The sequence below is a fragment of the Hirundo rustica genome, chromosome 3 (assembly GCF_015227805.2).
Source record: "Hirundo rustica isolate bHirRus1 chromosome 3, bHirRus1.pri.v3, whole genome shotgun sequence".
Lineage (NCBI taxonomy): Eukaryota > Metazoa > Chordata > Aves > Passeriformes > Hirundinidae > Hirundo > Hirundo rustica.
This window is the reverse complement of record NC_053452.1, coordinates 96,511,006-96,538,524: the sequence shown is the minus strand read 5'-3', so window position 1 is coordinate 96,538,524 and position 27,519 is coordinate 96,511,006. Positions and strand designations below refer to the sequence as shown.

Here is a 27,519-nt window from a genome sequence, read left to right as displayed (position 1 = left end):
TATTTCTTGCTATAAGAGTGACATACAATGACGACTATTTTGCACAGAAACAAGGCATTAGGCTCTTTCCTCTGGACAGCCTGCAATTTCCCATCTGTTCAGGAGCAAAGAGGAGCAAGCTTGTTAAGGAGCAAGGCATGTTCTTTCATTCTGCTCTACTCCCCAAAGTCCACTAAAATGGGTATCTACATCAAGACACCCACCAGATACTGGTTCCCATGCCAGGACGAACATGTACTCCTGGCTGGCCATCCACAGTGGGTGTTTTTCACTGTGAGAGCTGGTATGAGAAATTTTATTACAATCTGTGATGAGAACTCTTCATGTTGTGTCCTTTTCTGTTTCTGTAGCTGACGAGACTAAAGGTTGGACTGTCATACTCCATGTCCTCATGGGCATCCCTCATTCCATCTACAGGGGGTTCCAAATCATGCAGGTTTCATCACAGCACCCCAGATATCTTCTGGATCTTGATACACAGTGTGTAGATACTGACCTGTGTAACCACTGTGACCTGCCCACTGCATGTACACACACAGCCCAGAGTCTTTGGAATTTGAATTTGTTTGTAAAAAGCTGGACCCATCATTCCCAAAAGTTCTGCATTGCTGCTGGGAGATTTTCTCGAGTAAAACTGTGCCCACGAGCAGATGCATATGCAACAGGGTTCTTTCTCCTCATGTATCTCCCACATTGCAACCCTGTTACACACAGGCCGAGTCCCCGAGGGTCACACAAGTGAGAGTGCTTAGGAAGCAGCTTTCTGACATGTAATTCCAGGTACCTGGATATAGCAAATAAGGATAGGAGGCTCTGAGATCTACAATGCCTGTGAACGACTGGATGGCTTGAAAAGAACTGCAGTATTTTGTGTGTGTGAACAGCCTTAACATACAGCATGCTTCACTTTTCTGTAATTTAGGGACATATTTCATTTGTTTCAGAGCACAGCCACAGTGTGAAATTACAGCTGCAGTGTGTCTGGTTCTGTCCCTGCACCGGGCGGGAGCTGACCTCCGGCTAGCTCTGGTCAGCACAGCCACAGAAGTTCCCAGTTCGGATCAGCTTCTCAGCAGCAGCTGGACCCAATAGTGTCATGACAGCAACGGCAGCAGAAGAAAAGATTGGCTCTCAGCTTTGCAGGTTAAAGATGTTTATTCAGGCCGGGCTGCGGGAAGTCCAAAGCCGGTCCAAACCTCAGGCTAGAGAGGCCAGAGACCCAGAGCTGAAGAGCAGCAAGAATTTGAATCTTCCTCCTCCACCTTATAAGCGGGGGAGGGGTTCCAGGGCAACAAATCAGGGGATTCAGGGGGTAACAAGGTGTGCCCACCCCCAAGCCTCTGACCAACCACCTCCAGAGGAAAGGAATTCCCCCCAGGGGGCCTATCACCTGAAGCCCTCTCCCTGAGATTTTGCAACCTGGGAGGGCTCCTGGAGTGGTAGACAGGCTGCCCCCGAGCTGGGGGGGGGGGTGCAGAGGGGATGGACAAAGATAGGTGGGGGGTGGGAGGACTGATACAAAACACCTTATTATACAGAAAACACAAAAGGGTTACAGATTTGGGGATACAGTGAAATGAACCATAACATAAACTTCTTATAAAAACCTAACAAAACACTTCTTGTATCGCCACACTGCAGTGGGGATATCTGGGGTACCAGGACTCTGGAATAGAAAAGGATTCATATTAAGAAGACACAGATACATTCAAAGTGTGACCACAATTTTCGTTCTAATTCTGAAGCACTGATTTACAACAGAAGTACCCAACTTCAGCCAGTCATTTCATTGGTACCTCTCTGTGTCTTTCAAACAAAATTTTCAGACAATCAAATTGTCATATATTCTATATGGCTTTATAAATTGTGAGTAATGAATTCTACAAAAGCACCTGTTCCACCTTCTAAACAACCCTGTACAATCTTTTTGGAGGGGCTGGAACTTTTTCTACATGTGATCTCAGTTAAAATGAATGTAGAGCTATTATGAAAATGTAGAATTTTACTGATATTCACCATTCCTGAATTAGAAAGTGTGTCTAAACATTCAGAGGTTGTAAAGTCTTCCACAGTGTTCTCCGAGGACATTTTCTTACATTTAGAGGCAATGGATATCTAGGTCTGTAACATCCAAAATTGGTTTCTCATTTAGAAACTGTAAATGCTTGGATTCATCCTGAAGATATTTTGCAGAACACTGTGTGTCTCCAATGCAACAGGCTAGTGAATTAGTCCACCAAAACCACAAAAGGTCTGTAAATACCCTTGGCAAGACATTAAACTGAAATATAAGAAGATATAAGTTACTTGAGCTTTCCAAGTATGACAGAAAATCTTTCAAAGCTTTAAATTAAATCACATAACTTTAGTGGGGACCTTTCTAGCTGAATTTTTGTTCTTCCATGCTTTCTGGTATGTTCCCTTTTTTTGGTTCCTTGCAATTTCCTTCACGTTGCTGATTACACATGGTTCCCATTCCTTACCGTCTGTCATCCAGTTTAAGTGTTCTAATCCTGTAAACAGACATCTATTAGTTCTGGCATGGCATTGTACCAGCATAGTTGTGGCTATTTAACACTCTTGGTAGTCTATTTTTAGGCATAATCCTGATAAAGGTACATGTCTTATATTGTGAAGTCTCTAGCTGAACACTGCAAGATTCTTACATCAACTTAAGAAGAGGGTTAAAAAAAAAAAAAAACACAACAACAACAACAAAAAAAAAAACCAAACAAAAAAACACCTATGCAAAAAATATGAAATAAAGCATAAAAAATACATGAATCCAAAGAGCACCAGTTCTATAATATTTTTTTTTCATTAGGTGGTCTTTATTCTGATGTTGTGAATGACTGATTGTGAGGCTAAGCAGAAATTACTGGAACAGAATTCAAATTGCCTGGGAGTGGAAAACAAAATGAGGGTCAGAGCAGTGAGCATTTGCACTTAAGTATGATCCACTGGAGTTAGCCTGGAGTTCTTTCTTCAGAGATTACATTTCCCAGGGCACAACCCTAACAGCTCACTAGGACCAGATGGAATTCACCTAAGAGCTCTAAATCAACTGAAGGATGAAATAACACCACTGCGAGCTGCAGTGTGTAACCTCTCCCTGGGAACCGTCTGTGTCAGGAGATGGGAACATGGGGAAATGACTAATTTTTACAAAGGATTCCCAGGGTGATCTGAGGAACTGCAGATGAGTGAACATGACATCCTTGTTCAGCAAATCAGTAGAAGACACTGCAAGGAACAAAATGAGCAGTGGAAAAATATATTGGGAAGCACTCCATTAAACATCCGTAAAAGGAAGACACTTCACAAGCCTACTGGCATTTTGGGTTTTTTTGAGGAATTGGCAAATAAGCAAACAAGGTGTATTAAAGTACATTTTTACAACTAAGTGGAGAAAAAGGAAGCCCTTAAAAAGGAAGTCTCATGAGCTAAGAAGGACCTAATTTAAATGAATATGGAATTAAAAAATATGAAAAAAGAAGCAGGAATGCAGTTTTCCCACTGGAAGGAAATCACCAACACAATCCTTGGGACTTTTTGCCGGGATCTGTACTGTTCAGCAAAGTCTGAAATGACCTGGAAAAGGTGATGAATAATGGGAGAACAGAGACTGCTTATTCCATTACAGTTATCACAGGGATAAAAATCAAAAGCTGACTCTGCAAAGCCACAGAAAAGCGCTATGATCATGCACAACTTGAGATAAAATGACAGATAAAATTCCACATAGGATATTGCAAAATGGTGGGCATAATTACATAAACTGGTAAGATCTGTTCATAAATAAAATAAAATAAAATAAAAAAACCAAAAAAACCAAACCAAAACAAAAAAAACCCACCAAAACCATGAAGATGTCAGCTCCATACCCAATAAGGGGTCAAAAAAACAACTAAATTATTTGAAAAGGACTATAAAACAAACCAGAGCACATTTCAACAAATGTGTAGTGAACTAGCATTTTTAATAACATGGGTGGTTTTTGTTCTTTCATCTTTGAAAGGATGAAGCAGACTTAGAAAAGTTACAGGAAAGGGCAAAAAAAGTACAAAGAAAAGTAGGGATAGTTTCTTTATGAAGAATCTGCAAACATTCTTCTGCCTCTTCAAGTTGAATGTGTCCTACTCTTCTTCCCTGCTTCCCTCCTTCCTCTGTATGTCCTCTCCCTCTCATGTTACTGTGTTGTTACCAAAATTTCCATAGTCTTCCCAGATAAATCAAGGGTCAAAATAAAAGTTGATGGGATTTTCTCTTCTAACTCAGTTAGAGGGAGGGATTCTTCCATCTTCCCATATTCCTTCTCCAAAGCAGAAAATTAATGTGGATTCACTGCACTAAGACACAAAGATTAAAAAAGAAAAAATCTCATTTGAGTTTTTTACCTCTTTCCTGCATCACAGCCTTGCTAGCAAGTTTTTTACTGACTATCAGACATTGACTTCAGTTTGGATGCAGAGACTGCTTTTAGTGCAGAGCTTCTCCATGAGTTAAGAACTGCAGTGGCAGACTCTCCCACGTGGAAGGAAGTTACCTTCAGAGCTGACTGAAACTTCTCCCACTTCACAGCTTATAGAAATTACAGTCCTCTGCTTTTCCCTGATGGTGAACTCTTTAAGTGTGCTTCACTCCTACCTCTCATGTATGGGAAGCTGGAAACTTTATTTAAAACCGGAAGACAGGTACTACAATTGCCAAGGGGTGCACATGCCCTGATTGAGTGATCTTAAAATTTACCTCTGACCAGTTTTGAGTTGGATGGAAAATCACTCCAACTTAAGAGATGTGTTCATGGATTCTCACTCATTTGAGTAGGACAGACACTCAGTCACTGAGAAACCTGCTGCTTCAGTTGTTGGATCACACCTATTAAAAAACCTGTGCATTTCAGTTCAGGAGGAATGGGACTGATGGTGGATGGGAAGCTGTCCTTTGTATAGGCTCTACAAAGGCTTTCCATGAGGTGCAAATCAATACTTTCCTATGAATATGTACACAAAAGCCTTTCCCTGCTAGAGATGATTTGTTTTTTACACTGTCTGTAGAAGTGTCCAATTACACAGATTACACAGATTTCTCCTTTGCTTGGTTCCCTACAGCCTGAAGCACTCATCTTCATTAACTTAGTGTCACATATTTTTGTGAGCATTAGAAACCCAATGGAAGGCTGAGTGTAGCACTGTAGAAAGAAGATTGCTAGTCACTTTAAAAATGCAAAGCACAGCCAAGAGAGGGTGCTTTAATTTCAGATAGACAGCTGTAAAACTGCTTAGCAAAGATAGTTGGAAATTTGCTTATACTTCTTCCCAATTGCAATGCAGAGGTGAATGGCTGTGTACTGATAAAGCCATCTGTCTTGTGGGTGCCTGGAGGAAGCCTCTGCACCAAAGCAATATTGCCAGTTTTACAGTTAATATCCTGGTGCACAATACTCTTGAGCTGAGAGCTGGGTTGCAGACATTTCTGCTGCCTTAGGGCGTCCCAGAGCACAGCACGCCCGGTTGTAATGACTCTTGTTCAAAAGCTCAGGCTGCTGGATTGGGAAGGGCATAAGGAATGCTGCAGGGCATAGTGCATTGCCAGCACACCATTCCATGCACTGAGATAATATTCAGGTCCATGGACTCAGATTTGAACCCAAAGAAGAGAAAGAACAACTGTCAGTAGAATATTCTGGTTGGGTAGGTTTTTCAGGTGGCGTGCATATCCTGGAGTGCTGGTTTTGACTGGGGTAGGGTTAATTTCCAACAGCTGCTGTGGGGCTGTTTTGGATTTGTGCTGAAAACAGGGTTGATAATAGTATTTTGTTTGTGTGGCCACATTTCAGTAGTGCAGGGGCTACAGCAGTGGCTCCTGTGAGAAGCTGCCAGAAACTTCCTCCATGTCCAGCACAGGCAATGCCACAGATCCAAACTGGACCCACTGCTGGCCAAGGCAGAGCCAATCAGGAATGACAGTAGTATCTCTACGATAACGTAGTGAAGAAGGAAAAAAAAAAAGTTATTGCACAGCTGTAACAACCAGAGAAGAGCAGAGTGAGAGGAACAGCCCTGCAGACACCAAGGTCCGTGAGAAGGAGGGGCAGGAGGTGCTCCAGGCACCAGAGCTGGGATTCCCCTGCAGCCCATGGTGCAGCCCATGGTGAGGCACCTGTGCCCCTGCAGCCCACGGAGAACCAAAGGGATGCAGAGATCCACCTGCAGCCCATGGAGGAGACCCACACTGGAGCGGGTGGATGGCTGAGAGGAGGCTGTGACCCTGTGGGAGGCCTGTGCTGGAGCAGGGTCCTGGCAGGGACCTGCAGACCCACGGACAGAGGAGCCCACGCTGGAGCAGGTTTGCTGGTGGGACTTGTGACCCCATGGGGGAGCCAGGCTGGAACAGGCTGTGCCTGAGGGACTGCACCCCGTGGCAGAGTGACCCACCTTGCAGCAGTTTGGACAGGAGTGATGCTGTGGGATGGACTCACATTGGAGAAGTTCACTGAGAGCCATCTCCTGTAGGAGTGACCCCAAGCCAGAGCAGGAGAAGGACTCCTCTCTCTGAGCAGCAGCAGAAAAGCAGAAACAACCTGTGATGAAGTGACCATAACCCCTATTCCCATCTCCCTGCACTGCCAGGGGAGGAGGTAGAGCTGGGAAGAAGGGAGGGGAAGTGCTTTTAAGATCTTATTTTAATTCTCCTTATCCTGCTCTGATTTTTTAGTAATAAATTCATTTAATATCCCCAAGTTGAGTCTTTTTTTGCCTGTGATGGTATTTGATGAGTGATCTCTCCCAGTTCTTATCCTAACCCATGAACCCTTTGTTATATTTTCTGTCTCCTGTCCAGCTGCAGAGGGCAGCAAGAAAGAGGCCTTAGTGAGTGCCTGGAATCCAGCAGGGGTCAACCCACTACAGTGATACAAGGATATTTTCACTGTAGCTGAGCATTGCCCCAGCACTCAAGGCCTTTTCTGTTCCTCACCTCATCCCACCACTGAGGTGGTTGGAGGTACACAGAGCGTTGGGAGAGGACAGCTGACCCCAACTGATGCAGGGAATATGGGGTCACGGTCAATATGTAAAGCTGGGGGAAGAAGGAGGGGACGTTTGGAATGATGGTGTTTGTCACTGTTAAATGTGAGCGAGCCCTGTTTCCCTGGGGATGGCTGAACACCTGCCTGCCAGTGTTCAGTGATGAATTTATTTCTTCTTTTGTTTTCCCTCTGCACGTGGCTTTTGCTTTACCTATTAAACTGTCTTTAAACTGTCACTTCTGCTGTTTTGATTTTTTCCCCTGTCCTGCTATCAGAGAGAGTGAGTGGCTGTGTGGTGACTGAGTGCTGAATGTGGTTAAACCACAACACCTTGATAGTCACAAAGAATGACAATTCAAGGGCTCAGGGGGGAAAAAAAAAAAAGCGCCCAAGTCTGCCCTAGTTTGGATTTCTAAAATATAGTTTTATGGGTTTTGAATAATTTTAGACTTTTTTATTTGGCCAGCTTCAAGCTAAATACCATTCAAAAGACTGCTGTAAAAGTAACTATGATTTCAGGACACGAGTGATTCCTATGATCAGCCTTGCACAACTGGACCTGCACCAAGATTGACAGAGAACACCCACAGTTGCTTCCCAACAGACTAACAATTCTCTTAGAAATGCTTGCTCAATGTCATCTCATCTTTGTGACTTTTACCTCCCAAGTTTTCCACTGCTCTCATTTGAAAAAAGTCTCAGGTTACCCACAAGAACGCCGCCAAGCAGAGAGCAGAATGGGTCTGTTGGTCACCATCACAACCTGCAAGGGAAAAGCTACACTTGTGTCTCCTTCCCTCCGCCTCACACCACCTCAGTAAGCCACTGTTGCCAGCTGCTTCCCAGGATCTGCCCATGTTCAAATTCTCACCCTGTGGTACTTGCAGGATGGTTTGAGATCATGTTTCACTTTGCAAGGCCTTGCAAATTATGGGAAAAGTAGATGGAGAGGGGACCGTTAGAAACACAAGAGTCAGCAAAGTCTTTGTGCCTCAGGTAGTCTGACAAGGACACCTGAACTGGTTTTGGCTTGGTATTGAATCTTGGTGGGTTTTGCTTATGCAAAAAGGAATCATACTGTAAGAGAGGATAGCACCAGGACATTTTGACAGAAATGCTGCTTTTTTCCCTCTAAGACTTCCAGTGCAGAGGAGAGTTAAGGAACCTTCTGGAATTCTGCAAAGCGTTCTGTATTGGCAGTGAGTCAGATCCCGGGAGCTAAGGCTCTATGCTGTTTGTCTGCAAGGTCTTACACACTCACAGTTCAGTTATTATCTCTGATGAATCCTTACATTGATCCGATTGTAGGGTTTAGATAGCCAGTGCTGATGCTGACAGTTAACATGCCTGTGCTGCAGCCTAGAAATCTGCCCAGAGAACTGGTTCTGAAGGAACTGAAAATTTACATATCCCACTATAAAACTGTGAATGTGAATTTGCAAGCAAACTTCTACATCTCAAATCTGTTTTATTCATCAGCAGTTAATGAACTTGTTGCAGGGATCTTTCTTGACAATTACCAGCCGGAAGAAATGCAACACAACAGAGAATACAAACAATAGACACTTTTGTAACTAAAACTATGGATGACACCTTGCAGGAAAAGGAAAAAAAAAAAAAGAATTTTTCCTTGATGTTTAAAAATAAAAAATCTTACACAACAATCATTCTTAACTAATGCAAATCATTCCCCGAAGAGCAACAAGTTGAAAACACCTAAGATAAATCTGAGAGGCTATTTACTTTGAGTACTTTTCAACTGTTCTGCTTTCCCCTAAACATATTTTAAAGCACAATTTTAGAGGGTTTTTTTTTTTTTTTTTACAGTGTCTTTAGTTTGGATTCTTATCCTTATCTGAAAAACATTAAAGGTTGTTTTTGTAGAAAACTGAAGAAATACTTGTGGACAACTATTACACCTAGTGCCACATGACTTTCTGATCAAAACAAAAAGAGCATATAATATAATAAATACATGTAAAATACATTAGAAATCCACTAGATTATTTCAGTTTTCTGCTTTCAAAAACAAAGTACAAATAGGGAATCATGACTGTATAATGATATTTCTCTTTGAGTGCCATGAAGATTAATGCTATAAATTAACATGTTTAGCATTTTTACTGATGATATGGAAGAAAATGTAATAATTGCTGGTAAAATTTGCAGATGTCACCAAGATTAGCAGATAGTCAATACTAATGAAAGCAGTACAGGCACACAAAATGATCCATCATTTACTAATCTAGACACAGTAAAAAAAAAAAAAAAAAAATTGAAGTTAATACAGCCAAACAGAAAGACAAACATTTACGAACATGAAGTATGGAACCACGGACTAAATCCTGGATAGCAATAAAATTTCAAGAGTACTTGCCTACTATTAAAAATAATTTAACACGGACTGCCTATACAATCCTATGTTGAGAAGTTGATCCAAAACCAATGAAACAGTGAGTACAAATGTTGGCACTTCTGAGATTTTAGATGAATTCTAAGTTTCTGTGCTCAGTTCCAGCAGGCTTGTTTCCGAAATGGTGGGAAAAAAAATGGAAAGAATGTATGAGAGAGCCACAAAACCAAGTTGGAAGCTATAGAAAATGCCTTAAATCAAATAGTATAAAGAGGTAATACAGTGTTAAAAAGAAGGTTTCCTTGTAGCTTGATTACAGTGTTCCAAAATTTTCACAGCAAGTAGTGGCCAGTAAGGGACTACTTAATCTAGTGAAGAAAAGCACACCAAGAACTAATAGATGAAAGTTAAATCTAGACAATTCAAATTTAAAATAAGGCACACGATTCTAAGCATGAAAGTGATTGAGTACTGGACTAAGTGACTAAAGAAGGAGGAAAATCTTCATTCCTTGATGTCCTTAAATCAAGCTGGCCTGTTTCTGTACAATGACTTGCTCTAGCAAAAACCACAAACTGTGCTTTTATCAGACTGGTCTTCACCCTGAAGTAAGAGAAAATTTATGACCAGGGATCTAAATGGGGTCAGAGAAGATAATCTCATGTCCTTTTCAGTCTTACCTTCTGTGAATCTATCTATCAATTTACTGAATGAGCATGAAGAAAAAGCTTTCTGACTGACTTTTGCCATTTGGATAACAATGTGATCCATAGCAAATTGTAAATCATACCGTAATAAATGCATGTCAGAAGCCATCAAGATGAATATATTCTTGCAATGCCTTCTAATTTAGAAACTTAGAGTTATTTAATATTTTACACATTAATTTTATTCTGGGTAATTGAATTAAGGTGAAAGGGTTAAGCAGATAGGCTAAATGAAACACTGTGCCATGAGCTTAGTTTAATGTGGTTGGAAAAATCAATGAACTTTGGTCTATCAGTCTGAAATCACAGATTTAATTGAATAACATGTCAAGTATTTTAAACTGTTTACTAATGTAAATAGAATCCAGCACTATAGTCACGGTAATAACCCAAGCAGCTTTCCCTGAATTCCAATCAGATTTGAACACGACCTTAATTTTAAACTCCCACATGCCAGACAGAGATAAAACAGCTATCACTATGTCTGCAGAGCTCAGTGATTATACCTGCAATTCCCAAAAAACCATATTTGGTATTGATTCCTTCTGTAGAATCCAGGTAATGGCTGATCACTTTGGTATCTCTAACAATGGTTACTCTTCCTTTGAGTATTTATAGTCACTTCCACTTGATAACTGTCACTGGAAGAAGGAATGAATCACACAGCAAACTTTTACTGAGTCTACCTGAGAAATGGTGGTGGCTGCTTTGTCCATGATCACATGCACAAAGGGAACAAGAAGAACAGTGCCTCACATCTCCTCAGTTTGTGTTGGGTGAACTCCAGGCACAGCTGTACAACAGCTCCTTCTTCTCCCTTCCGCTTTTACCACTCCCAGGCAGTAGCTTCCCACAAGATAGACATGAAAGCATCAAGGAGAGGGGGTCATGGCCCTGTCCAAGCTATTTATGCTTTCATACCAGTCAATATAAAGCACTAAGTTCTCCCACTGCTACCATTGTTCCAATTCTCTAATAGATGTCTAGCAGCAGCCAGTTTTATCAGGCTATTTAATCCCTGTGATTACTAAGTTCTTTAGGATAGGCAGCTCAGATAGTAAAAGATACACTGTAGGTATCTGAAGTCAGGAGAAATGATTGCATGCCTCCAAGCTCACCTTAGCGAGCTGGAGAAGAACACTTCCTCCAAAGCATCTGCTGGGAAGAACCAGGCCCCCATTTTACCAGACTGATCACATGAGTATGTAAAATTATAAAGCCACTTTAAACTATCAGCAGCCTTGCCCACACATTCAAGCGTGTTCTCCATTGTAGATAGGTCCATTACATTTCCTGAGCACACTGTCATCTCAGACATGATAGAACTGGCTGTGCTGGTGCTGTGCAGCAGGGCAAATGCTGCATCAAACTGCTACTCATTTAAGAAAGGAGAAAACAGTGGAGAAAACAGGGAGGTTGATGTGGGAGTACACAGACTATAAGGCAACATTAGTCAGCACAGTAGGCAGTTGTCCTAGCACAAATACTTACTAGGCTTGGGGTTTTAGCCAAGGTTTTGGGCAGGATCACAGCAAAAGAGAACTTTAAAGAAGGAAAGGAAGACAATGGAAAGACTAGGCTGTAGAGTTGCAGAAAGCACTGCAGGGAAAAAGTACAAATGTGTAAATCTGAAAGTAGGGCAAATGGATGATGGAAGTTAATATCAGAGGCTGACAGGGATGGAGGAATCATCTGTACACTGAATGAGGGATGGAGAGGACTGGCAAGGATCTTGAAAGTGAAGAAAAGCAGCCCCTACTTGATGCAACCTATAGCAGCCTAGAGGTAATTCTAAAGAAAAGTTCCTTCTGGTTTTGTGTACTCCTCTTCCATCTTAGATTACACTTCTTTTTTGTACATTATGTATCCTAAAACAGGACATAGCTTTGCAGTAATGATGTCAAAGAGAACTACACCTTGCTTATACACTTTACCTGAGTATGGAGTTCACTAAAATGACTACAGACTATTAATTATACAAAGATAAGCACTCAACTTAGAGAATAGTCTTATTGAAGCTATATATTTGACTTTCATTATGGTGCATACACAGTTTCAAATAATCATAGAATATAGCTTTTTCCCTAGATTCTTAGGGATTGTAAACAAATACAGCATCTAAATGTCTGCTTTTTTAAAATACATATGTCCCCAACTCCCCTTGGGCCTGCATACATCTAGCAGTTTAAAACAACAAACAAAATTTACTCAGATGCAATGCAGAGGATAAAGCAGTAAAGAGTGAAGTTTAATTAGCTGCATAAACATGTGCAATACAGCCCTCCTTAGGAGTAATGCAGGGCTGAAGCAATTAACTACAAAACCTGCATAGCTATAACCTAAAGTTTCCCTAAATATTAAATATAATACATTTTCCCGATTCTACAATTGCCATCTTTTGCACTACCGCTCTCTATTATTATGCCCAATGTGTACCATACTCTACATGCATAACACATACCTCTTTCCCTCTTTCCATTATACATCTGTGGACTGATTTTATGATATACATGGTATTACTAGGTGAAGGAAGTTAAAAACCTTCTATCTTCATGCTGCCACTCACCACTTTTTTTTTTTTTTTTTTTTTTTTGGGGGGGGGGGGGGGGAGAGGGAGGGCAGAATTAAAGTTATTTTTTCCCCCAGATATTATTTCAGACATTCAGCCTATTGAGTAGTAACTCCCTACACTGGTGCAGGAGAGAAAAGGCAGCTGTCATAGAAAACACATTAAGGAATTTATACCTCTCTACGTGATTGTAAAGCACTACCTAAAATATTACACCAATTACAAAGCAGTAAAAATCTGTAACATTAGAGATTGATTCCCGTATTACATATCCACAAAGGAGAAAAATTAGCATCTTACAGGCAATTTTAAGAATAAAATGTGTACCTATGCATATGGAGATAATGGCATTGAACTTATACCCTTGCATAGAAGTGCAGTGACCAGCTTATCACTACTACAGATGTCTCAAATTGACTCCAGCCTCTGTGCTCTTTCTTGTACTGGTAAGGGACCACTGCCTCTCAGAGCAGAACTCTCTCTGTGCTGCTGCTCCTTACTTACTGCACTCTGTTCAATAATGTAAACTAGAAGGTTCACCTGTGAAGACACATGCAGGTTACTTTCCAGTTGACCCTTAAATTCTTCCTACTCTTGGAGTCCAGGTAGGACTTGAATGCAAAATTTTTAAGTTCTGTTTCCATGGAAGTTTGAAATATGCTAATAATGCTCTATGTACAGTTTAGCCAGAAGTATTCTGATGCAAAATCCACTTTAAAAACTCTTCCATGTTTCAGTAATTCCACATAATGCAGCACACTCATTAAACTGAATGACGCTGAAGAAGCAAAAATTCAAGGCCATATCCTTTGCCATTTTTAAGTTAAGCATGAGAAACTGAAGAGATAAATGTTTTATTGCTATGTTGAAGGAGCCATGTACAGTGAAATGAAAATCAGTGTTCACTGGTGGATATAAATTTAAATTTTTCAGTTTTTGTATCTCAGCCACATTGTGATACCACTGCTCAAATAAACCTAAAAAGGTATAAGCAGATTGAGCACCATTTCTTTTAGAGAAGTAGCACAGAAAAGTGACCAGGTATTAAAATTGTGATGTATGAAATCTTTTTGACTGCAAATAGAATGTCAAATATGTAACCCCTGCCATTTTAGTACACTACATAATTTAAATTACGAGTAATGTCCATTTCTTTTGCTTTTAAACTAGATCTTTCTGCCGTGTTCTTTTGTGCATTGCTTTTAAGTGTCTTCTTGCATGCTGCAGTTCAGCACACCACTCTCTGGCACATTTGTTTCGGAAACAAATACTTTATCCTCTTCATAATCCCTGTTAGTACAACAGTGGCAGGTTTGGTAAGTGTAAGATTCAGCTCCTATCACAGGTCATTTGCAAAGACATCAGATATCACTGGCTAACTGGCTATGCCCAGAAACTGCTCCTGGGCTTGCTTAGCTGGGGCCACCTGATTTCTGCACAGAGTTCAAGGCTCTTACAGTGGTAAAAGCAAAGGGAAAAAAAGAGAGACCAAAAGTAATCTTTTATCCATTATTACCTGGTTCAAGCAAAGTACATTTCTGACCTGTGAACTTATACTCACTGGAATAGTACAAAATTTTACCCTGCTTTAGCAGTCAGGCTGCACCAGGTGATCCCGCTGTGGGGATCCCTTCCCATCTTACCAATTCTGTGATTTTGTGAAAATATTTCTGTTTGGCAAAAATATCAAAATCTGCTCATCTATATTCAGCTATTCAAAATTCAGTTGAATTTTAAAAATCACTTTAATACTGAGTAATCTGGTCTAGTGGAAAGTGTCCCTGACCATGGCAGGGGAGCTGGATCTTGATGATCTTTATGTCCTTTCCAACTCAAACCATTCTGTGATTATGAGAAATGGCCAGGCACTGAAAGAGAAATAATAAGTAAGAGAAATTAAAGCAATAAACAAGACTGTGACATTGAGTGCATGAGTGCCTGTAGATGAGTGTGTGAACGCGTGGTAGTGTGCTCCAGCCTGGAGCAGCTGGTGTGCAGGAGAGGCATAGGGCAGGGATGAGGGCCCAGGATCCAGGCAAGGAAAGGAGAGTGGCTTGTCCTGCTATTCAGGTGATCAGAGGGCTGTGTAGTCAGCCATGTGAGTGTTGTGTGTGTGTGTCCCCTTGAGATATGTGCTTAAGCATTGCTACTGTCTGAACCTGGAAACATGGAAACCGGAGTCACCTACACTGACATCCAGATCTCCAGGTACACTGACGTGGAATCCAGAGGACAAGGAGGAGGAATCACCAGGTCCTGGGGTCTACTCTAGGCAGCAGCCCTATAACCTCTCTGCATAGTCACTCAAGTATCAGGAAATGCAGACACTACAGTTATTTTTGTGGCCCTAATTTCATCTCCTTCATATTTGTGTTTCAAAAGTCTGTCTCTGATTACATGACCTTGTTTATGTTTTTCATATTCAGTGTTTAGGACAGATGATGTTTACCTAATGAGTTGATGTGTATCCTTTTTTGCAGTTCCTAGGCCTCAGTTACTGTGTGACATTCAAGCCTTAAAGTGAGGATAAAGTGATTAATTTCCCATGAGTCAGTTAAGAAAGAGATCTATTCACAGTCAAGTGATGTTTTCTTCTTTCTCCAGATGCGGGACTGAGGAACACAGAATCGCAGTAAAAGTCACAGCTACATAGTTCAATGACTATGTGTTAGCAATTCAGAACATTAAAACAGGGGAACACACTACAAGTTTCTCCTCTGCAAAGCCTGGTTTATACACCTTTCCTACCAGATACACACCAAACTCAAGTTCTTCAGAGCTGCACAAAACTTCCTTAGCCATAAGAATGGTTCTTCTGCACCTGCAATCATTTGGTGTATTACTAAACCCCTTTTAATTTCTTCATTTAATGAGAAAGAGGTATGATGATTTGTACTTTTTATTAAAAATGTTGAGCATCACTAAACCAATGCCTTGCAACAGGATATATCAGGCAATATAACAAAACAGAAAAAACAAAGCAAGAAAACCCATGCAATGTTTGTAGATTCTCATCAGTAGTGTATCTCCAAGCATATGTTGGAGGAGTTAAATATGCTGCCCCTACCTTACTGATGACAAAGCTAATGCACCTAGACACAGGACATGGTTTGCTCTGTATCACCTGCCAGATGAATGATACAGCTGAAAGAAGAGCCTCTCACAAAACACCTTTTTATTCATTATTCTAAAACATTTTACAACCATGGGTATTACTTTCTGTAGTATCTACTCTTGGATAAATTCAGTTGCAGAAATATTACACTGCGGTAGACAGATTACACAGCAATCAGCGAGAGAGAACCCAGTCCCATAGTTCTGAAGTCAGTGAAACCCATTGGATTGTAACAGGCTGAGCCATGGGGTAGTTGCCATCCAAGTTTCTGCCTAACTCCAAACAGGACCTACATGAGCCACATATAGAAATGTAACTACGTCCACAATTGAGCAGTTTATTCAGCAAAAAGACATTCCTCAGACATATTGTTGCTTAGGTTTAAATATAAAAAAATATAGCTCTGTTTTGCAGACAGGCAGATATACAAAATATACAGAAATATACATAGAAAAATAAGTTCCAGAAAGGAATGATAAACTTAAAACCACAAAAGATAATGCTATACTTCTTAAACAAAACACCAGACAGAGACTTTATCATTCCAGTTAAGTCCCTTATCCTAAAGTGAAATGTACATATTAATGCAGCTGAAGACTTAGGCCATACTCTTGACCAACCCATCATAAGAGTCACATTGTAGATATACTTTATTGTCTTCTGGAGTTTGTAACACAAAAAAGTAATTCATTTACCTGAAGGTGTAGAATGTGTATTGACACTGCTCTTCTGGAACAACTGCTACTTGTTAAGAGTTTGTATATTAAATTTTAATCCTGCGCATATGGACACAGAGGTAAGGCTTTATTTCCTGTTCTTCACAGGAAGGATATCTGTAATCCAGTAGTGAAACAGAGATGCGGCTACCTTGACAAGATCTGAAACAAAGAAAACACATTCCACCTGAAATACCTCCATGACATTTCTGAATGCTAACAAAAAGACTTGTGCAAACATCTGTTACCATTCAATATTAACGTTTCAGTAAAACCAGAGCAGATACTGAACTTGAAGCCTGATACTTATGAATTTCTATTTAAGCAGGTGCACTTTATTTTAGGAGGTCAGTCATTTGTATGAGACACCATTTTGCTCGTATACTTGGAAATTTCCTATTTGTTATGATTCAATAATTCAGAAAAAAGGAGATTGAAATGACATGATTTTATGGGCAAAGCTTCTTTCTGTCTGGAGAGTAATTTCACATTATCATTATTTAACTCACAGTAGTACCTAGAAGCCCCAGTTGAGAATGAGTCATATTGTACACATAGATGAATTAAAGCCTCATAATGCTACAACTTTTGTCTTAATTCAGAGATTACCTATGTGACTTTACTGATTTTTAATGATAGGATTTTCTGCAGTACTTATCACATAATAATCACATTTAAGATGATTCTATAACATTATGGTAATACAGTTTTCAAATTTCCTTTTCTTTGAATGCTCATGCATTAAAAAAAAAGTATATTTCATCATTTTAAGGCCTTTATATATCCAGCCTCTGCATTGCTGGCACACAGTAACTGTATTAAGTCTGGTCTGCAAAATGTACCTCCCCTGCAATGAAGACTTAAATAAATGACAAAAAAAAGAGACAGTTAAAAGAAGCTTCTAGCTCTGCCTTGAGTGATAATTTCCTAGGCAACAAGGGAAGAATATGTTTGAGATTTCAAACTAACCAACAAAGGGAAAATGTTAATAGATAATAGAATGAAGTAAATGAGCAGAAGTTCATAAATGAGTTCATAAATTAGAAGATAATGACCTTTTTTTTTTTAATTAGGCGATCACCTATGCTTTAATAATTGATGTGAAATGGGAATTACGTAGCTCTCATTTCCAAAGCTAGTTTCCAACCAGCCAAGGGAGCATTACTTCCAGTCACAGCTCTTCTCCTTTGCTCACTGCACTGTGGAGGATCATGAAGGTCTCTGGCTTCCTTTTGCTAACGGCCACAGATTTTCCAACAGAGAACAGCAAAGCTCCCATCATGAGAAATCCATGTCTATGTGACTTCGAAATATTCTCTTCCCTGCACTTACAGAAGATTTGAGGTAGACATAAGTACTTTTTGTTAAAGACTAACAAATAAATGGAACTAGTAATAGGGGATTTTGTTCTCTTTTACAGCCTGAGAACAATAACACTGTAAATAACCATGTTCACATGAACATTCTTGACCAACCTCAACTTTGCCTGATCATTCACGTACAAGGTCAAAGGCAACTTGATGGGAGTATTTGAAGCACAAAGTACAAGGCAAGTTGATGGAAGACGAACAGAACAAGCAGTACCTCTGAACCATAGAGATTTTTTTGTTTAAGTATTTCTTCTCCTTTAAATGAAGGGTTAAAAGATAACAGGTACTACTGGTAGTTTCTGTGTCTGGATTTCCATAGTATTTCCTTTTCCTGCAAAATTTATCAGACACTACCATCACCCTTGTTAGGACTTTCTTCAATATGACTGCAATTGTTGGGATCTAAGAGCTTATGATAAAACAGAAATTTATTTCTTGTTTCTTTTTTCTTTTGGATGCATTGTGATTCACAATCTGAGTGACAGGCTAAGAGATGCAAAGAAAATAACCAATCATGTTATTGAGCCAGCGCTTTTGAATTTGTAATCTGCAGACCTGGAGCAACTCATGGCTTTATTCTAAAGCACATTTATCATCAGTAGCCATCAGCTTGACAAGTGGGACTTGGTAACCCCAGTGGAAAGTTGGATGAAACCATAACATCCATATATGAGCAAATAAAAGACATAATGGTATGGATAATTTGTAACTTTTACTAGTGGAGAATGTGCACTTGTATGAAGAGATGTATCACTTCTCATTTTTTTTCTTATGCTTCCCTTCCTGGAATTAAAGATAAAACTGAATAAAACATAGCACCCATCTTTACTTCCTTGATGATGGCCTCTTAAGTAGAATCATAACCATGGGAAAAAGGGTTAACATACTGTTTCTTGAACTACAAGGAATAAAATGTTTATTTTGTAAAAATAATACACCTTCCTAAAATCAAGGGATTTTTTATCATGTTAATATGGAATGACATTTCCTTTTAGTACTTTGCACCCCCATAAAAATAAAGAGAGACAAGATAATAAAACAAAGTATAAAAAAAATTAGAGAATACTACTATGTACTGTGCATTGTTACCTTCATAAACAGCCCTAAGTTGTCTTTCTATACAACAAAGGTTGTATTAACAAATTCAAGTTCTTATAAAAGAAAGATATAATATTACAAAGGTCTTTGTAATAACTTCTATCACCTGCTCATTGGGAGTGAAAACGAAAATGTGAAAAATCCACACTGGACAAGATGACCTGATTTTGAGCCAAATGTAGGGGGAAAAAAAAGAGTATTCAAAATAAAATTTTAGAGCATTGTATTTTCATTCACTGAGTTTCTGGAATTACAAATAGAACATATTTTTTCAAATCTGCTGAGGAAAATTAATGACTAGCTGGTGTTTAATTATCCTTTAATAATTTATAAGATTTTTTTTCCTCTTTCTTATGTTGTTGTACCTCATGAATATCAAATAAACTACTATGCTTATACCACTGTGAACTTGAGATTAGAGATTCTCAATTCTAATGAGATTAGAATTGAGCCCAGAGTGACAGCAGTTACTAGGGAAAAAAAAAAATCAACTAGAAGAGTAAACAATTCCAGGCTGTACCAGCAGAAACGTTACTGAATTTTAAAAATCACTCAGAAGATTGTCTTTTGCTTTTTCAAGTGATGAATACATACACTGGAAAATTAGGCGTTGTAATTTGCTTCTGTTTTCTCTCTTCATTTTAACATTCCTGCTATACAAAAGTAAACACAGCAACTTGTCTCAAGGCTGCAAAACCTGACAGAACTCCAACTGTATTGTTTAAAAGTTAGATAAGGCCTGTAAAGAATATCCTGAATGTTGTCACTTCAATTTCATTTGGATTTAATCAAGAAAAGCTGAAATATTTCATTCAATAAAGGGCAATACCATTTTCACGATTCCTGCTGAGTTCTGCTTGGTTTGCACACATGTATTACATTCAATGAGACAGTGTGATTATAATTAAGATCAGAGATTGTGGGCTTGAAATGCACAGAAGGATTTCATTCCATGTGTATGTGGATACTTCAATTCACATCCATCAGAACCTTAAGGGTTGCCATACTACATATCTGTCCTTGAAAGAATACATGTGTACTCCTCTAAGAGCATCCTTTTCAAAATGTATCAGATCTGAACTCCACAGGCAGGAATTCTCTTTTTTCTGTCCAACACACAGCATTCAGTAGGCTCCAGTCTTGATGAGGATCTTTAGCACCTGTAAATTACTTAATGAAGTTACAAGCAGACGTCTCTTCTTTGAATACTGTTGCTAAGCCTCCAATGGCTGTGATCTTAATTATGCTGTTACCACACTGCTACCATCTCTGCTGTTACTCTTCAGAGGACAGAGTACAATCTAAAATGGTCGAGATTCTCTCATGCTGTAGCCAAGTGCTCTCAACTCTGATTAAATTCTTTGGGAGGCAAGAAAATTCAACATATACTGTAGATTTTTGTTTGATGCTGTAACACAAGTTCTAATGACTAGCAGCAATGACTTTAAATGAAGACTACATGGAAAAGAAATCATTATATGTGATCAGCATGTGGACTACATGCTGATCCCACATTCACTTGAAGAACTATTAACTGTACAAGAATAGATTCTACTAAAAATTATAGGGATTATAATAGAAAACAGAAGGAGACTGTGCCTCAGGCATGAAAAAATTTAGTAATACAGTAATTTTTCTTTTTATGGATGACTTCAGAATATCATTTGTTATAAAGAGTAACTTTAAATTTTTACTTTATCAACAGTCTTTTTTAGAAACTTTGTTTATAAACAAAACCAAAACTGTAAATCAAACTTTAGCTTGCAAAATCTGTATATTAAAGAAGCCACGTGGTAATCAGGAACAAATAAAATAATGGGTTTTATTCATTCTTATGCATGTAAAATTAATCCTTAGCTGGAATAATGAAATCTCCAAGATAAACAAGTTAACTCCTGCAATTTAGAAAGTCTACCATGGGAATGTGTTAAAAGTATACTTTTAATATGATTAAATCTTAAAAGAACCTCAGATTTTAAAAATATTGGTTTAAACCTCTGAATCATCTTGTATTCTATAGCTGCTGCAAAGTGTGAAAAGCTTCTATATTGATTGTAAACAAATGGCAAATAGAGATATCACTGTATTTTTGGTGGGAATTATGCTTTCACATCTCATATAAGCATACATTTACTATTACATTATTTACAGCTTCCTAATTAAAAAAAAAAAAAAAAAAAAAAAAAAAGTGGTGTGAATTTAAATTCACACAAAAGTATCAGTGTATGAACAAGAGTGAATAGTACCTACCAGCAGACATCATAGATTGTTCTTGGAATTGTTTCAAAGCATCCTTCAATCTCTCAATATCCTGTAGCAATACAAGGGATTTCAGCCGATGCAGATGAGTCACATCTGAGGAAGAGATGGTGCGAAATTCAAGACACTGTAAGAGCTCTTGGGCAGTTGCTGAATTTACAGCAGCATCTCTGCATTCTGATTTCTCTGCAAAACAGTTGGAAAACTATGTTAAAAATATTCAGTGAACTCAGAGAATTTTCCTAATTATAATTTCTTTTCCTAAGTTAGCATCTTCCTTTTTAGTACAAATGACAACCAAATATCAGGTACTAAAGAGGAGCTTGTTAAACATTTTTTGTTAAGTATTAAAACAATGGTAGAACAAAAACTACAAAAATCAGTAAGTAAAAAGGACAATAGGATTCATAATGAGGCAATGCAAGAAGAATCAAATTTTCAAAATTAGCAGAAAAAGCAGGTGTGAAGAAGAAACTGTGGCCAAAGCACTTGGTTTTGCTTCCTACACACTATATATTATAAACTGTACACACATCTGGGGAAGGGAACAACTCTGTGGAACTACTGCAAAGCACTTCTGCAAGCAAACAATTACTTTGGTATTGCAACTTTATGTTTTTATTTAAAAAGCAAGTATTACAGCATGCAAGACAGCAGAGAAGGACATACACTGTTGTAATGGGTCGACCTTGGCTGGATGCCAGGTGCCCCCAAGACGTTCCATCACTCCCCTTGCCAGTGGGACAGGGCAGAGAAAATGAGATGAAAAACAACCCATAGGTTGAGATAAGGCAGTTTGCTAAAAACCCCCAAACCACAAAAAACCCAACCACAACTAGCAGATGTTTGCACACACATAATAAAGAGGAAAAAAGGTTCATTCTGTATCTTCCACCAGTGAGTGATGTTCAGCCACTTCCCAGGAAGCATGGCTTCAGCTCATGTAGTGGCTGCTGTGGAAGGCAAACACTGTAAAAGAATGAATGCTCCCTTCTCCTCCTCCCTCACTTAGCTTTTATATCTGAGCTGATGTCATCTGGTATGGAATATCCCTTCGGCTCATTTGGATCAGATGGCCTGGTTGTGTCCCGTCCCAGGATCTTGACCATTCCCATCCCCTTGACAGGGAATATTGGAGAGGTGGTGCCGATTAGATGCCAGCACTGCCCAGAAGCAGCCAAAACCCTGGTGGTGTTATCAACACCTTTGTAAAGCACTGTAAGGGCTGCTGTGCACAAACGAACTTCAGCTACACCCAGTACAGTTGTTTAAACAGGTCTAAACCATAAATTCACTCTTCCATTCCAGTAACAACGTCTTGTCTCCCAGACTCCCTTTAGCCCTTTTTACCAGCAAGACACCTGAGAAGTACAGAATTTTACCCATTCAGATTTTTAACATATGTACTAGAAGTATTATGCAATGTGATAATTTGAAAATGCAGCTAAAAGCAATGGCTTCCAATTTTATCTCAAAAAAATAGTGAGAGTTAAAGTTATTCAACTAGAAAAGGCAAACAGCATAATGTCAGATCTACATATAAACTGGGATTTGCCTAACAAGAAGGTTAGTCATGCTGATTTATAGATGTCGTATCTTCAGATGAAATTCCTTTCACCTAAGAATTCCTCTCTGTGGACTCCAAGGTCCTCATTGGCTCAATGCTCCAACCTGCTGGAGTCAGTTTGTCAAAAACTGCCAAAACCTGAACTTGACTTGCAGGAAAGCTGGAAGTTCAACAACACTCTTTCTTAAAAATCAACCTGCAACACAGCTGTGGACAATTCATCAGGTTTTTGTTCTGGGTCATGTATTAACAGCAGAACCTGAAGAATTTGCAATCTTGCTCGGTCACTGTGGAGTTCCACTACAGCAAATGCAAGTAGCTTAGCTTGCATTTACTTAGCCATATGGTGAACTAGCAAAATCCTTAGTTTTGGTGATGGAAATACATTTGCCAGAAAGTAGGACAGATTTCAAATGCTAGGCTTAGTGTGAAGATCTAATGCAGCAGGAAAATTTAACATTAAGCAAAGAAAATTCTATGTATAAATCTTGAAAAAGTTAACATTAAATCCCCAATGTCATCTTAATAAGGTTTTTACAGTAATTCCGTAAGCAAAAAATGATTTTTATAGTACTAGAAGCTGACAGCTCTGCCTTAAGATGGGCTAATACAGGTAGGTAAGCTATTTAATATTCTCCATTCAGCTCCACAGTGACCAGTGAACATTGGATAGACCATTAGGGATAAATCCATGCAATTCTTTTAAAAGTACTATGCAATGTACATTGAGCATCAGTTGCCATTCATCTTGTTCACAAGCATTTTACGCCAATATACCTTCCCAGTGCCAACAGTATCTTCCCTGTTCCTTTACACGCTGTCTGTCTAGATTTCATTATAGAATTACAGAAAGATCTCTTCCTGGGAAGCAGAACATTCTGAAAAGTAGACTGGTTCAGAGATACTAACCATGAAAGTAGTTTAGGAAAGCAACTGCCCTTATTTGAAGTTCTCTGAAAGCACCTAATCCTTCTTGATGTTTGCTGGCAGAGGGAAAAAGAAATTTAACCACTTGTCCCAAGTGCATTGGAATGTTTAAGAGAAGAGCAAGGAACATCATGTATATGTATATGTTTTAAGGACAGAGAAACACAGTTTTTTTCTACTGATGTGAATTCTTACATATTCATGTACACACCAGAAAGTGGGACAAATACTAGATACTCACATGCCTTACTTCTTCTCACATGTCTCTCTTCACGATAGACACTTCTGTAGATTTGTCCCATTTTACAGCAGTTATAAATGCATATCCATTTCCCCCTGCGTGGTAACACTCATAAAAAAAAGGAAAAAGAGTGTACATACTGTCAGCAAAATAAATTTGTTGTGTTGCCTGCAGGAAGTCCAGAATGCTCTCTGCCTTTTCACCTATGTCTTTTAAGTCTGCTTCTTCTTCTTTGTTGTTTTTGTCAGGCTGATACGTAAAATCCACGCTGGTAGTTTTTGTTACAAAGCCAGCTGCTCTCTTTTTTTCTTTCTGTCGCTTCTTTTTCATTTTCCTCTTTTTGTTTTTGCTTATTTTGGGACTGTCTGTTTGCTGCAGCTGTAAATTATCTTGAACAGTCGCTTGCATTCCCAAATCTGTTTGTTCTCCATGTAAATTACTAGAGATTTGTAAACTGCTCTTTTGTTTCTTCCTTCGAATGCGCTTTCTCTTGGTTTGCCCTTGATATTCCTCTTCTGTGGATTCAAAAGAGACATGAGAGCTGTAAATAAGATTTGTAATAAGCGTTTTAGAACTGCATGCAATGAAATATGACACCCTTCAAATTCTGGGATACCTGAGTGGCTCTAACCTTACTTTTATGCTTACAACGTCTTTCAGTACTACAATGTCAAAGTCAACCTATCTGAATGCATTAAAAAGACAAGCTTTTTTCCCTTCTGCTTTCAGTAACTATTCTCCTTCATGCTACATACTTTACATTCATTTACTTTCTTAAGGCAGATATTGTTCTATACAGAGCAAGGTCAAAAGAATCCCCAGAGCAAAAAGCAGCAGGGGCCAACTGGGCAACATGTCATGAGAGAGCTCCTCAAAGAGTCCCACAGCACCAGTTGGCAGACTTGACCAAGAACACAAGAAGAACATACATAATGTACAATGAAGAAGATAGTGTTTATATTGATGATACCCATTCATGACAATGCTGTGCTTTAAAAACACCAGGCATCTGTTTCTGACTCACCTCTTTCCTCCTCCTTAAACATTCTCCTCCTCTGGGGTATCTTACTGCTAGCTCAGTTTTGGATATCGACTTTATAGGAAAAGCATGCAAGGCAACAGTGACCTTGGTAAGTAATCTCTAATCTCTTTAACAGCCTGATTTAGTTCTATTGTTCCCTTGCTACATTATAATTTTCTTACTACCTAACTCTTCAAAAGCCTCAGATGTCAGAGGACATAAGTCCCTCTTGCTCTTCAAGACAGCTTTTGTGCTTCTTTACTCAGATCTTATCCCTGTACAGAAAGCTAAAGTTTTAAAGTAATCTATGACCCTGAACTGATTACTCCACCCACACACTCACTTCGAGGATTAGCCCTTCTAGCACTAGCCAAGGAAGACTTGGCCAGAAGCCAAAACCCATCTTCCCTCTTAGTGCACTGCCGCTGAATTCCATATTCATGTCTATAATAATTCCTGTCCAACTAACTGGAATTCCCTCATTCATAGTCTAACAAAATCCTCACACATTTAAACACCACGGATTGCAGAATACCAGTCTTCTTCTATAAACTGAGTTTGCATGGTAAGATTTTGGTCACAGTTACTACAGGGGTGACTTTAATGAAAAGGTGCCAGAAGCTTCCCCTAAATGCAGCAGAGCCAATGTCAGCCAGCTCCAAGCTGAACCTGCTGCTGGCCAAGGCTGAGTCAACAGTGATGGTAGCAACGTCTCTGGGATAACACAATTATCCATATATATTTTTTATATAAAATATATATAACACACAGTTAAGAAGGGGAAAAAAGTTAATTGTGCAGAAGCGTTGCAACTAGAGAAGACCGAAGTGAGACTAGGTGATACAAACAACTCTGCAGACAGTAAAGTCAGCGGAGAAGGAAGTGCTCCAGACACCAGAGCAGATTCCCCTGCAATCCATGGTCAAGATCATGGTGAAGGTGAAGAAGCTGTGCCCCTACAGCCCATGGAGGTTCATGGTGGAGCAGAGATCCTTGTGTGGAGGACCCTACAGTTGAGCAAGTGCAAGGCTAAGGGAGGCTGTGACCTGGAGCAGGGTCCTGGCAGGATCTGTGGCCCTGTGGAGATAGGAGCCTTATGTCCACACTGCACTGGAGCAGGTTTGCTGGCAGGACTTGTGACCCCTCAGTGATCCCGCGCTGGAGGAAACTGTTCCTGAAGGACTGCAGTCTGTGGAAGCACTCATGCTGGAGGACTGTCTCCCGTGGGACAGCCCCGATGCCAGAGAAGAGGCAGAACGTTCCCTGAGGAAATGAAAAGCCTGTAACCTTCATTCCCCATCTCCCTGCACTGCTGGTAGGGAGGAGGTAGAGAACTGGGAATAAAGTTAAGCCTGGGAAGATAGGGGGGAGGAGAGGGGGAGAACAGAAAGCTGCTTTTAAGATTTGATTTCACTTTTCACTATCCTGCTCTAATTTTGATTGGTAATAAATTCAATTAGTTTCCCAAAGCTGATTTGCCCACATTTTCTGTTTTGCCCATGACAGTAATCAGTGAGCCATCTCTCCCTCCCCTTATCTTGTGAACCTTTAGTAATATTTTCTATGTCCTGTCCAGCTGAGAAGGACAGTAACAGAAAGGCTTTGGTGGGTGCCTGGCATTAGGCAAGATGAAAACACCAGATTCTGATGTTTTGTTCTAGAAAGTTAACACATTAATCTTTCCCTCAATCCCTACCTGCATGCTTCTAAGTTCCTTACAGTGCCCTGAGCCTAGTACTCTTATTTATCTGGATTTACACCATTGTCTTAGGGTCAAAGCAACCTTACTTGGCTAAGGCTGGTACAATACAGGAGAGACATCTGAAGCCTAATGCTTGTTTCAGAATGATATGCATAATCCCTTGAACTGTCTCAGACAGTCTCAGTGTGTTTGGCTTTCTCATCACTCCTCCCCCTAACCAGTCTTTGTTGCTATTTTCTCCATGGTTGGAGGCCCTCTCTTTAATTTCTGCTTCTTTTTCTGTCTTGAACTCTGTTAGCTCTGAGCCACTTTCTCTTTAAATACCACTACAGACTTTTAGTTCTTTAGCTGTCAGATGACTCACTGCAAAGCAATTTTCCATAGTTTCAATGAAGAAGGCTGCATAAAAATAAATTTGCTGTATTGTAATTGAACACCACAGCACATTAAAGACATGCCAAACGTCACCCTGGACCCACAGTGTGGAATGTTTCATACCCATGGTATTTAAGCTAACTATCTTTATATGTGATTTGGACATATGGGATGTGGGAAAAATCACGTCTGTGTCATCCTGAAGGAATAAAATACCAGAACTGAAGGCTGATGTGAATGGTGAAAGCTGCTATAAACAAAACATCAGTGTTTCATCTTGACATCTAATTTGGGTTTTCATGGAAGTATTTGTGTTATAATAGGTGAATTTCACTGCAAATATACACACATTGTTTTGCAAAATTTCTCAGCCCTCTGTTAACCTGAACAGCACTGTTTGCTAATAACAGTACTTTAATCTATGCTCTCAGCAAAGCAGCCTAACTTTCTCTTTAAGCATCTGAGACCC

At 39.5% G+C, this 27,519-nt stretch overlaps 1 protein-coding gene across 3 annotated transcripts in view; it reads right to left on the bottom strand.

The window, feature by feature from the left end:
- The window catches only part of ERICH1 (glutamate rich 1), a 96,751-nt gene that overhangs the window by 10,412 nt on the left and 58,820 nt on the right, over window positions 1-27,519 (bottom strand). Inside the window, exons 4-7 of one of the 3 annotated variants that reach the window (XR_005700291.2) lie at window positions 24,093-24,467; window positions 21,209-21,403; window positions 16,470-16,652; window positions 15,622-16,063 (exon numbers count right to left, since the gene is read on the bottom strand). Coding sequence is in view for 1 of the 3 variants with exons in the window: in XM_040060604.2 (XP_039916538.1) it covers window positions 16,579-16,652; window positions 21,209-21,403; window positions 24,093-24,467 (644 nt within the window). In the remaining 2 variants the exon portion in view is untranslated. Of the gene's footprint in view, window positions 1-15,621; window positions 16,653-21,208; window positions 21,404-24,092; window positions 24,468-27,519 lie in introns of those variants that run through there. The other 2 variants (XR_005700290.2, XM_040060604.2) reach the window with 2 other exon arrangements.